This window comes from Pristis pectinata, chromosome 13 (genome assembly GCF_009764475.1).
Source record: "Pristis pectinata isolate sPriPec2 chromosome 13, sPriPec2.1.pri, whole genome shotgun sequence".
In the NCBI taxonomy this organism is placed as follows: Eukaryota; Metazoa; Chordata; class Chondrichthyes; order Rhinopristiformes; family Pristidae; genus Pristis; species Pristis pectinata.
In genome coordinates, this window is record NC_067417.1 from 39,129,329 (window position 1) to 39,142,960 (window position 13,632).

Consider the following 13,632-nt stretch of genomic DNA (forward strand, 5'->3'; position numbering starts at 1 on the left):
TGATGGGACATGTGACTTTCCTCTGTGCTTAGCAGATTAGCTTTTGCATTATCTGAATATGTGCTTGTGTTCAAATCACCTTTTCTAAGAACGTTCATGTAATTCCATTGAATGCTCCTCAAACTCAAACAGGGTTACCAAGACTTCAGCTCCCATGAGCTGTCGGGCATGGCAGTAGTTTAAATAGTTTGAAGAGCTTGATGTGGGCATTTTGTAATTTTCTTTTGTTTCCTCTAGATCTGAAGGAACGCTGGGCGTCTCGTGACCTTCAGCTGATGAATGACCATCAAGAATCTGCTTGTAGTCGGCCTCCATTATCAGCTCTTTATTCTGCTAGGGATGTGAAGGAGACCAGAGAAAATGATGTGTCAAGCAAGATGAGCTTAGATCCTATGGTATGGTCATTCGTTAATAAAACTCGCCTTTTCAGCATTTACCAGTAGTTCTTTTAGAATCGTTTCAACGAAGTAAGTAAGAAAGCAACTGGTTAAATAAGTGTGATCTAATCAAGCACTTGTAGCTTCAGTATCTTTGTCACTTTCAAAAGTGATTGAGTAAAGGGTACATAGAGCTTTTTTAGATTTTTGTCAGAATAATCAGCTTGATAAAATTCTGTCCATTTGATGAGAGGCAAACCAAGAAGAATTGGAACTTTTGATTATTAGAATAGGTTTGTACCGGGAATTAGTTTGTTGCATTACATGTAGATTTATCATGTTAATAGGCAGATATAGCTCAACAGGTTTGCACATTGTTCCTGATATTTTTGGATGTCCCTTTGTATCCTGTTTGAAAGATTATGGTCGAAGAAGCAGGAAAGCTTCAAAGTTTCAACCCCATTTTATGTTATTCCTCTTTTGCACTATTTATTTATCTTTGTAACTTGTAGCAATTTTTATGTTTTTATATCTTGCACTATACTGCTGCTATAAAACAACGAATTTCACGACATACGTCAGTGATAATAAACCTGATTCTGATGTAAGAATGTAACTTTAAAGTCTTAACAAATTCTTATATTTATTTTGTTATCTTTTTTTCAAATACACCCTGTATTCAGGGCTCAATGTCAGGATATTTTGTGACATAGTTAATGGATGCATTCAGGGTAATTCAATGACTTCAGAAAAAGAGCTCTGCAATTGGCATGTTTTTAGCTATGAGACATGTGATTACACTATCTTTGAATACAACGATCAGTCACTTGAGGACAAAATTTCATTTGATGATGGATGGCTGACATGCATTTCATGTTGATATAAAGTCAAATCCACAATTAGTGCACACGAAATTCTATCAGGAGTGGGCCTTACTGCTTCTCAAGCTTTCTCTGCCTCTCAGTAAGATCACTTATCTGTGCCTCAAATTCACCTGTCTGCCTAATCCTCATCATTTGATTTCTTTAATGTCCAAAATCTGTCAATCTCAGTTTACATGAATAAGCATCCTCAGTTCTTTGAGGTAGAAAATTTCAAAAGTTTACAATCCCCTGTTGTAAAGAAAATGTCCCTCATCTCAGTCAGTGTGGCTGATCCCTTACATTGAGATTATGCTCCCTAATGTTAGACTCTTCAGCCTGAAGAGACAATCTCTCAGCATCTATTTCATCAGTCCTTCTCTTGCACACTTCAATGAGGTCACCTCTCATTCTTCTAAACATTTGTGAGTATAGATCATTTGATAACTCCTACGTTGAAGAATCAATCCAGTGAACCAATGCTGCACTGACTCCAAAGGCAGGTGTGCCCTTAGAGCATAGAATTGATCATAGAACAGCACAACACAGGAATGTACCCTTCGGCCCATGGTGTCTGTGCCGACAATCATGTCATTTACACTGCACATCTGCCTGCACACGGTCTATATCCCTCCGTTCCCTACCTGTTCATGTGTCTGTCTAAATGCCCCTTAAATGTTGACACCGTATCTGCTTCCACCACTTCCCCTGGCAGTATGTTCCTGGCACCTACATATCTCTGTGTAAATAAAAAAACTTGCCTCATAAATCTCCTTTAAACTTTAGTATTTGACATTTCCACCCTGGGGAAAAAGACTCTATCTACCCTGTCTATGCCTCTCATTATTTTATATGCTTCTATCATCCTTGGACTTCGATGATCCAGAGCAGACAGTCCAAGTTTGTCCAACTTCTCTTTATAGCTAATACTCTATAATCCAAGCAACATCCTGGTGAACCTCTTCTGCATCCTCTCCAAAGCCTCTACATCCTTCCTGTGATGCGGTGACCAGAACTGCACACAGTACTCCAAATGTAGCTTGACCAAAGTTTTATACAGTTGCAACTGGACTTACCAACTTTATACTCAACACACTGACCAATGAAGGCATGCATGCTGTACACTGCCTTTACTGCTCTATCTACTTGTGTTGTCACTTTCAGGGACCTATAGACTTGTATCCCAAGATCCCTCTGTACATCAGTACTCCTAAGGGTCCTGCCATTTACTGTATGCTTTCCTCTTGTATTTGACATCCCAAAATGCAACACCTTACACTTGTCTGGATTAAACTCCATCTGCCATTTCACTGCCCATATTTCCAAAGGATCTATATTATGCTGTATCCTTTGAAAACCTTCCTCACTATCTGCAACTCTTGTTAATTTTTGTGTCATCAGCAAACTTACTAATCAATCCTCCTACATTTTCATCCAAATTATTTATATCTATCACAAACAACAGAGGTCCCAGCACAGACCCCAGCAGAACACTACTAGTCACAGACGTCTGAGTGCTTTCAGCATTTGTTTTTATTCATCATTTCTGTAACATAGAACATTACAGCGCAGTACAGGCCCTTCGGCCCATGATGTTTTGCTGACGTTTTATCCTACTCTAAGATCTATGTAACCCTTCCCTCCCACATAGCCCTCCATTTTTCTATCATTCATGTGCATACCTAAGAGTCTCTTATATGTTGCTATTCTATCAGCCTCCACCACCTCTGCCAGCAGTGCGTTCCATGCACCCACCACTTCTGTGTAAAACAAAAAAACAAAACTTGCCTCTGACATCCCCCTGTACCTTCCTCCAATCACCTTAAAATTATGACCCCTCATGTTAGCCATTTTTGCCTTGGGAAAAAGTCTCTGACTGTCCATTTGATCTTTCTTTCTCAATCTTTTTATTGAATTTCAAATTAATTCAAATTCATATACATAATAATAATTATACGTATGGTGCGAAGAGATCGGGATAACAATAATAACAGTTAATATTTATACTTACAAGGAGTAAAATATGTAATCTGGACCTCCCGCTCTCTTGCTGTCCACTCGATCTATTGCCTCTTATCGTCTCGTATACCTCTATCAAGTGCCTCTCATCCTCCTTTGCTCCAAAGTGAAAAGCCCTAGCTTACTCAACCTATCCTCATGAGACATGCTCTCCAATCCAGGCAGCATCCTGGTAAATCTCCTCTGTGCCCTCTTTAAAGCTTCCACATCCTTCCTATAATGAGGCAACCGGAACTGAACACAATAATCCAAGTGTGGTCTAACCGGAGTTTTATAGCGCTGCAACATTAACTCAATACCCCAACTAATGAAGGCCAACACACCATACGCCTTCTTAACAACCCTATCAGCGTGCACAGCAATCTGGAGGGATCTATGGACATGGACCCTAAGATCCCTCTTTTCCTCCACATTGCTAAGAATCCTGCCATTAACCTTGTATTCTGCCTTCAAATTCGATCTTCCAAAATATATCACTTCATACTTTTCCACTTCTCAGCCCAGCTCTGCATCCTATCAATGTTCTGTTGTAACCTACAGCAACCTTCTACACTATCCACAATACCACCAACCTTCGTGTCATCTGCAAACTTACTAACCCACCTTACACATCCTCATCCAACTCATTTTGTAAAAATCACAAAGAGCAGGGGTCCCAGAACAGATCCCTGCAGAACACCACTGGTCACTGACCTCCAGGCAGAATAATGCTCCATCTGCCACCAACCTCAGTCTTCTGTGGGAGAGCCAATTCTGAATCCACACAACCAAGTTTCCCTGGATCCCATGCCTCCTGACTTTCTGAATGAGCCTTCCATGAGGAACCTTGTCAAACGCCTTACTAAAATCCATGTACACCACATCCACTGCTCTACCTTCATCAATGTGCTTTGTCACATCCTCAAAGAATTCAATCAGGCTCATGAAGCACGACCTGCCCCTCACAAAGCCATGCTGACTGCAAGGTCATGTTAGGTTAAATCTATTTATCTCTAATTGTGTCATTAATTCATCAAGTTTTTTACAAGTGTTTCATGTATCTAGACATAGTGCATTTAATTTTAACCTATCTCACTTTTCCTTGAATTGATCTTAGGTACTGATGCACTATTGACGTGAAACTGTACCTTCCTAACTCATTTGGTTTATTATTACCCAACTTACTGCTTTGACTATGGCTACAACTGTTCTCTTTAAATCTATAACCTTTCCTTCACTTGAACCCTGCTCCTGCCTCTCCGGCCACATTAATTTAAACCACAGTCAACAGCCATAGTTATCCAGTCACCATGATACTAGTCCCAGTGTGGCTTAAGTGAAACCGTTTCCAAGATTATAGCTTTTTCTTTTCCCCCAGTACTAATGCCACTGTCCAATGACAAAGCAACAAGCGCATGAGAATACCATGAGAATACTTTAATAGCATTCTATCAGAGCAGTCTTTCTGTTATTGATGATACAATATTGCCCCTGACTACTGTCTCTTTACACTACCATGTTGCATTTCACCATCCCAACCTGGGTGGCCTGGGTTCCCCTCCAAGTTGCATATGATCTAGACTTGGAAATGTATCATGGAGACGCAAAGGACTGCAGAAATATATTGCCAATCTTTATTGTTGCTGGGCCTAGATCCTGAAACTCCCTACCAGAAGGCCCTAAACCAGAAAGAATACAGTGGTTCAATAAGGCAGCTTACCACCATCGTCTTAAGGGAAATTATGGATGGGCAATTAATGCTGACCTTACCAGTGACACTCACATCCTGAAAAATGAATAAATAAAAATCAAAACCTCTTCCCCTCACACTACTCTTTGAGCCACACATCTAATCTTCTGATCCTTTCAAACCTATGCAAATTTGTACTGGCTGAAGTACAATCCCAAGATTATTACTTTTGAAGTTCTGTTTTTTATATTGACCCTGTCTCCTCATTATCTCTCAGTAACATCATTCCTATTTCCATTTATGTCATTGCTTCCTATGTGGACCTCCACAAATAGTTCCTCCTCCTACTACTCTATTGCTCTGCAAAACTGAGGAGATTTCCTTAATCCAGACACCAGGCAGGCAACACATCTTACAGGACTCCTAGTCATGGCGGCAAAGAACAGTAGCTATGCCCCTGACAACTGTCCCTTTACACAACCATGTTCCATTTCATTGTCCCCATCTGGGTGGCGTCTATGATTAGATTGCCCATCCTCCTTCCAATCTTTTCACACCCCTACAGGTATCAACAGTAACGGAATAGGCTATTATATCCAGGGTTCTCATACCCATCTGACTCGCATTCATACCCCTCAGCCCAAATCCCTACCTCATATGTTGTGCTCCCAAGCTGTTCCAGTTTCATGGCTGCCTCAGATGTGATTGCTGGAGATCTTGCTAGTCTCAACCAGTTCCCACATACAACAGCCTCAATAGATCAACTGTCCTCAAACCCCTATTAAATTTTGTTTGATGTATTCAATTAGTTGTGGTTTTTATTCACTTAAACTAATTAGTTAAAACAAATTAGATATTATCTTCTTAAAGTTAATTAGTTTGTTTTATTTACACTTATGTCAATATTTTTTAGAAATCACACTAACTTGTATTCAAACCAGACAACATTTTGAATAATTGCTGCCTGAAGTCACGTGAATCAAATCAACGTATAGTGAAAATGAGACTACTTGCGTACACCTAATGGAACAGTAATAATCTTTTATACAGTTGGCAGATGATCTTTCTTAACTTGCAATACTGGAACAATACCTTTATAATAGAATACTTTTGTTTGCAGGAAACTGAACATTTGAGAAGCGGACAATATCACAGTTACCTCAGTGAAGGTAAAACCTTGAGAGATAGTGCTTGGGTATAAGCCTGAAATAAAAAAAAAACATATTTTTATATTTATTGTTCCATATCTGTTTATTTAAGGCAAGAAGGACAACATTATGTTTATACATTCACGTTCAAGAGGTGATCACATTGAATTAATAATTCTCATGCCTATGATGAACTGATGCAGCTTGAATACAAGTGTTCACCTCTGGAGTTCTATTGAGCAGTTTGGGAATGTAGAATTACAAGCAAACTCCCATGGTCTTGCTTACATATAACATTGGCCTTGTGGTGAGAATTCTAATGTTTATCACTGTCCTTTTACATGCAGCAGTGGTTTGATCTCCATTTCAAATTGAACTATATCACAAAACTGACTCATTTAGAAAGGTATAGGAACCCAGCATAACTATTTTGAATTATTCTGTACTACAGCACAGAAACAGGCCCTTTGGCCCATCTAGTGCATGCTAATCTGATCTTCGGCCTAGTCCCATCTACCTGCACCCAGACCATATCCTTCCAAACCCTTCCCATCCATGTACCTATCCAAACTTCTCTTTAATGCTCAATTGAACCTGCATCTACCACTTCCGCTGGCAGCTTGTTCCACACTCACACCACCCTCTGAGTGAAGAAGTTCCCCCTCAGATTCCCCTTATATATTTCACCTTTCACCCTAAACCCATGTCCTCTAGTTCTAATCTCATCCAACCTGAGGGGAAAAGCCTGCATGCATTCACCCTACCTATAACCCCCTCAATTTTGTATACCTCTATAAGATCTCCCCTCATTCTCCTGCGGTCCAGGGAATAAAGTCCTAACCTACTGAACTTTTCCCTGTAACTCAGGTCTTCAAGTCCCAGCAACATCCTTGTAAATTTTCTCTGCACTCTTTCAAGCTTATTGATATCTTTCCTGTAGGTAAGTGACCAGAACTGCACACTATACTCTAAATTTGTCCTCACCAACATCTTGTACACCTTCAACATAACATCCCAACTCCTGTACTCAATACCCTGATTTATGAAGATCAAAGTGTCAAAAGATCTCTTTATGACCCTATCTACCTGTGACGCCACTTTCAAGGAACTATGGATCTGTATTCCCAGGTCCCTTTGTTCTACCGCACACCTCATAGCCCTACCACTCACTGTGTAAGTCTTACCCTGGTTTTTCCTCCCAAAGTGCAACATCTCACACTTGTCTGCATTAAATTTCATCTACCATTTTTCAGCCCATTTTCCTAGCCAGTCAAGATCAAGCTGCAAGCTTTGATAGCCTTCCTCGCTGTTTACTACACCCCAATCTACGTGTCATCTGCAAATATGCTGATCCAATTTACCACATTATCATCTAAATCATTAATATACAGGTAGATGGTAAATAACAACGGACCCAGCACCGATCCCTGTGGCACACACTAGTCACGGGCCTCCAGTGCAATCATGCAATTAACTTTGTGCAATTAACTTTGTTCTTCTCTCTCTTTCTAGCTGTTCCTAGTTCTCAGTTATTTTGTATTCTAATGCTCTCCTTTTCACATTGACCGTAGTATTTATTTAAGATTCAAATATTTTATTTATTTCAGATATATGATTCTTTGTTTCTCTACATCCTGTGACTTTTTATTTTTGCTGAAGCTTTAAACAGCATTTTAACAGAGCGGTCTTTCTGTTATTCATGCTACAATATTGGTTGGCTTATTCAAAAAAATTCACCAATAGCTCTTTTCTGCCAACATTAAAACAAAACGTGCTTATGTAATATGCTAGGTCATATTCAAGCCACTTGTTAGCTGCAGAGTCCGGGGGCAGTTCCTCATTGTACTGAGCTGAGAGCTGAATAAATTTTGCATTTGGCTCTTTAACTTCAGCCACCATACAAAAATCTGCATGTAATGTCCAGGAGCATTCTGGTTTCTTGCTCCAACCATGCACCCGGCTTGTTGTGGAGCCCAGAATCACCCTCACCCACCTTTCTCCCAACCAAAACTCATCATAATGGAGATGGTGATCAGATCTCAACTGTGGCACACAGTCCATTGACTAAAGTCTCAGTTTCCACTGTGGCACAGGTAGAAGCAACCCAAAGTGTGACTATTGCAGTGGAAACTCTGATCTCTGCCTATCAAGTGTTAGCTTGCTTCCTTGTAAGCTTAGATTTCTGCCAGTTTGGCAGCCCTCAAGCAGATTTGCAGAAAATCTGATGTCACACCAGAGTGGAGTCAAAGCAGTTCTATGGAATACAAATCTGCAATCCCACTGAAGTCAACAGCATTCAAACCGCCAGCCCAACCACAACCTGATCTCAGTGTTAGTCAGCAGTTTGCTATTGCAGACTGCTGTTGTTTATGATGAAAGATTACAATCCAAGATTGTGCCACTAATGCCTAAAATTGCTCCCAGTCAATTTTGACAGGCATCTGCAGAATCCTTCACTACAAAGGCAACTTGCTTGGCTGCAGTTCCAGAGGGAGCACTGTGTGGTAGTTATGGGCAAGCAGGGAATGCAGAAAACAGGCACTTAGGGAATTGACAAGAGTGATTAGCTAACACTTGTGTGATTTTGCTATTGATTGGATGTGTAAAATTGTTTGGAAAGTTGATGCATTTGATTCTGATATGATTTATGCTGAAGCAGATACTGATGCACTGATTGACAACACAGAGATGTTAACATAGGGTGCTGTAACAATGGGCTTTCGGGTTTCTTTTATTTGTAATTGCTCATGGGAGGTCTACATGTCATCCGTAGTTGCTGTTGAAGATGATGAGATGCTGCCTTCATTGAATACTTATGGTGAAGGAACTGCACCATAGAAGAATGGTGTTGTATGTCCAAGTCATGATGGTGTATGACTTGGAGGCCATCTCGCACATTTTCAAGTACTCCAAGTGATTATAGGTGGCAGCAGCTTTAACTTTCCCATGTGCTGCCAAGTGTGTCATGACAAGTAGTTGACATTGATTTTGTGAATTGCACAGCCATTGTGTTAACAGTAATAAATAATGAATGCTGGTAGCAGTAGATGGTCCAGGCAATCAAAGTAACTGCTTTGTCCTGAATTCAGCTTCTTCACTGTGGTTAGAGCTGGACTTACGGACTAGAAGAAAGCATTTTTCAACGTGGTTGGGGGTGCACTCAGAGGGACAATTGGAGAAACCTCTCTCACAACCATGGTGTGTCTTGTAAATGCTAAAAAAGTTATCTTCACTGCTCTGTAGCCAGCTCCCAATATGTTCTTATAGCCAAAGGAATTGAGAGTTTGATCCAGGTTGGTTTCTGGTCAATGGTAATTCTCTAGGATGATGCCAGTGAGGATGATGTTGCTAGGCAATCGTAAGACGTAGAATGATAGTATGAAATGCTAGACTTCTTGTTGGATTTAGTAATGGCCTGGCACTTTTGTGGCTGGATGAAGTATCTCGCACATCATCAGTGGGCATGGACTGAATTTTTCTGAACCCTTATTAAGGGAAGTGAGAAAAGCACTTGAACTGCAGAGAGTAAAAAAACTTCCCCAAAGTGAGCAGGGAAATCTTTGTTTCCACTTGCTTTGTTCTTCCTTCTGCTCCTCCTCCTCCTTCTCCTCCTTTTCCAGCATGTATGCTGTATGGAGACCCTTGATGGAGTAAACTGTGGAGTCTGCAATTTCGTGGTGTTTACTTATTGCTAATTTGGTTTCCCAACTGTCTCGTGAATGGGATGTTTTGCTTTGCTTATCTAAATTTTTTAACTTGAACGCAATACTCCGATGCAACTTAGGCAATTTTTTTAAAGACAAATGACAATATTAAAGACAAATAAACCCCATCAAAATATGTGATCTTTTTCAGGGGTTTAGACATTCAACAATTTTATTAAAAAGCATGTTTACTTTTCTGACACCACCATAGTGGAAGCCATCACCAAGTGTACTCATCAGCAGCAGCTTTCTTCCTGGTTTTGATGCTGAAGTACCTTTTGTGGCCTATTTTTAACCATCCATTTTATTGTGACACTTATCCTGTTTCTAAGTGAGGATTGAGAAAGGAGAAATAAGATATGAAAGAATGATTTGGGATGAAAATAAACAAAAAAACTTAAAATGCATAATCATAAATTAATACATTGGTTTAGAAGTAGTATCAAACTTTATAATCTTAGAGGATAAAAATTGCTGGTAAAAATATTAAAAGCACAAATGTTTTAAATATTTAATTACAATTATTTTCAAATGTTTTATTTTAATTTTGGACTACTATAGTTAAGTTATTCCACATATTCAAATAATTATGATAACAGTGCCTTTCCCTCCCTGTATCCTTGTATGATCAGAAAGAAAACAACATCTCTCAACTGGGTAATGGAAATTTTCCTGAAATTACTGATAGAATATAGTCAAATATTGAGCAGTGCTTGCTGGAAATAAAAAAATCATTAGTTTAAGAATAATTTTGCTTGCAACACAGCATTTTTTGTAACATATTTGCCTTTCAGATGATTATCGAACTTATCAATCACCAGTCCGATCATCTTTGCGTTCTATTGGGAAGAATGTTTGCAATCGATCCAGGGAAGGATTCAGAGTAACATTTTCAGATAAAATACTGGATTCGTGTTCAGATGAAAAGAATTGCCAGAAAAATTCTATTAATTCAGAATATGACCATTCTTCAGGGTATAGCAAGAAGGAAAGAAACCTTATGGATTACACAGATACTTCTGTAATGAAAGATACTTCTACAAGCATTGAAACGAACAGTATATTATCACGTGATTATCACAAGCAACCATATACAGATACAAAGTCTTATCAGTCCACTCTGGAGTCTCAGAGTTCGTACTTAAACCATCAGACAGACAAAGCAACCACTGGAATGAACAGTGACAGATTGTTTAAATTGAATTCAGGTAAAAGTACTCGCATTTGTACTTTAGTGTTTGCCCCACCTCTTTGTTTATTGTGATGTTTTTACTTTTTCTGCAGTGCATTTTAATATGTGGTAACTTTTTAATAAATTTTATATATTTACAGTATGTAGTTTATACTACTAAATTAGTGGGCACCGGAAGCCATGTTTCAGCAGGAATTAGAAATATTTAGGACAGTGATATAGGGGATTGGAGAAAAACAGTTTAAAAAGGGGTTCTCATCTTATCTCCATACACCGTAAACTGGTGCCTTCTCTCCTGAAATATGAGAAATGCCAAACAAAAAGCCTGCAAAAAATGGTAATAATAAGAGGAAGTATTGCTTTTGGTTCAGCATTTCTCATTTTTAAGTAGAGAATGCACAGATTTACATGGAGACATGTTGAACTGCTCATTTGTAATAACTCTTCTCCCAGTATCTCTCCTCACGCTTCAAAATAATACATTAATTGAAATTCTTTGGCACCATTTGAGATCATGATATCTCTCCCTGATAAACATGTTGAGATAGGCAATTTGGCTTGTGGGTCCAAGTAAAATATGGTCTATCACGGGGGAAAAGTGTATTGGAATGGAATTTCACTGTTACAGAATTTTTAAAAAAATACTAACTCAGAAACATTGACAGGAATGATATGTACAAAATTTATGTGTGAAAGTGAAGATTACACAGCAAACATGAATGAATGATTTTCTGTTTGCATCTTCTTTTGCTTTTTTAATCTCTGCTTGATGTAATTGTACGATGTAATCTTAACTGAATCCTCTGTTTTCTGATGATTGGAAAAACAACAAACAAAAGCCAGACTATCACAGGTTTCATTATGGCAGGGGAAATTTCAATGTTCAGCAAATGAAAACAAATCATCCTCCCATAAATACATATTTAAGAAAGGGTAACAGAGAGCTGTAATGTTTGTTAAGATAAACTGAATATTCTGTTGTAAAAGCTAAATTATGAAATTAATTTTGTATGAAGGAACACTGATCATCGCCTGCTTTTTGTTTTCTTAATCTGTCCAGACTTGAAAACAAGCAGCACATATGGAAGTAGTAAAAGTACCCATGTAGATGATAGCACCAGCAATCACAGATCAAGAATGCCTTCTATCGGCCTAATACCACATCATGGAACTTCATCTTCTGACCACATAGTCGATCGACAAAGTTTAATATCACCCAGCAGCTCTTTTACATCCCTTTATTCTGTTGGTTCAAAGAGAGGCTTTACTGAGCATGTGAATACGGAACTTATGGCCAATAAGAGCTCAGAGAGACAATCACAATTAACTACGGCTAATATGGAACATTTTGAGTCTAAATTAGAACCGAAGAAAACAAGCAGTTTAAGTTCATTGTTGTATATGCAGCCAAGTTATGATAGAAAGGTAACAAACCCTGTTTATTTAACCTCAAGTTATTTTTTCCAAAGAGCACTTGTCTCCAGCCTAAACCATCAAGGTTTTCCCCAGTATTAGGGGATTGATGTAGTATTATGTACATGGGAAATACTTAAAGTATTGGTTGACTGTATTCTTAACCCTTCCCCTCGTCCCAACCAATGTGAGGCACCACGTTTCTCACCTTGACCTTGAATAACTTGAAGCTTTTGCCGTCAGGAGATGATAACCTGTGTACATCACACAACTGAGGCCTCAGGTAAGACTGATTCTAGTGAATGATATTTTCACGAAATTTCAATGGTCACTTCAGTCAAAATAATTCATCGATTGACATTCATTGGCACATTTTAAGATCATGATAAGTGCTGTTTGAATGTAAAGACTCCCTCCTTAATTTCCTTAAACTGCCCTTTTTTTTTGCAAAAACAGGAAATGTTGAAAGTTCACAGGATAGCCATAAAAAGAATATAGATTATCATTTTGTATACAGTTGTTCTTCAGAACCCTTAACTAAGCTTGGTCAGCTTCCAGCCAGGAATTTTATGTATCCAGTCTGTTACTTTATATGGATATTGAAATCCTTATTGCATGTATTGTGCTTTTCTTAAAATGTTTGTTTTTAAACTAAAATTTATTTTTTATAAATATATAATCAGAGTCAAAAATATGGGTGATGTTAGAAACCAGGGAAAGGGGTGTTTTAGTATTTTAGAGTGAGAAGTGATTACTGTGTGCAGCAGGATCATATGCATTTTCAAAAAACCATGGATGCATTGTTACAACAGAAAATAACTGGGATATCCTTCTGCCAGTGATTTAAGGAGTTGTTGATCACTGAGAAAATGTTAGTTGGATGAAAAATGTCATTCCTTTAATGATTAAAATAACTTTTTACTCAAGTTTAACACATCAGAATAATGTATGTTGATATAACCCTATTCCCTAACTGCTTTCAGGGGTAAATATGCTATAAGCTTTTATTTTATTTCTTATTGAACCAATAGCTAATATCTCCTAATTTCTTCGTGTAGTTGGTAGCATGATGTAGTTATATAATAAGGTTTAATTAAAGAGATTTAATCAAACTTTTTCTTTTGAATCTGCTTCTACCACCCTTTCATGCATTGTATTCCAGATCACAGTAATCAGCTTGATTTTTAAAAATGTACTTACATGTCAACAATAACTTGCATTTTTATAGCATCTGTGACATAGTAAAGCTT

General features: G+C 38.4%; 1 protein-coding gene across 1 annotated transcript in view; it reads left to right on the forward strand.

Moving 5' to 3' along the window:
• LOC127577486 (leucine-rich repeat-containing protein 36-like) overlaps positions 1 to 13,632 on the forward strand; it is a 39,640-nt gene that overhangs the window by 12,070 nt on the left and 13,938 nt on the right. Inside the window, exons 6-9 of the mRNA XM_052028711.1 lie at positions 238 to 395; positions 6,046 to 6,094; positions 10,572 to 10,985; positions 12,030 to 12,394. Coding sequence (XP_051884671.1) covers positions 238 to 395; positions 6,046 to 6,094; positions 10,572 to 10,985; positions 12,030 to 12,394 — 986 coding nt within the window. The remainder of the gene's footprint in view (positions 1 to 237; positions 396 to 6,045; positions 6,095 to 10,571; positions 10,986 to 12,029; positions 12,395 to 13,632) is intronic.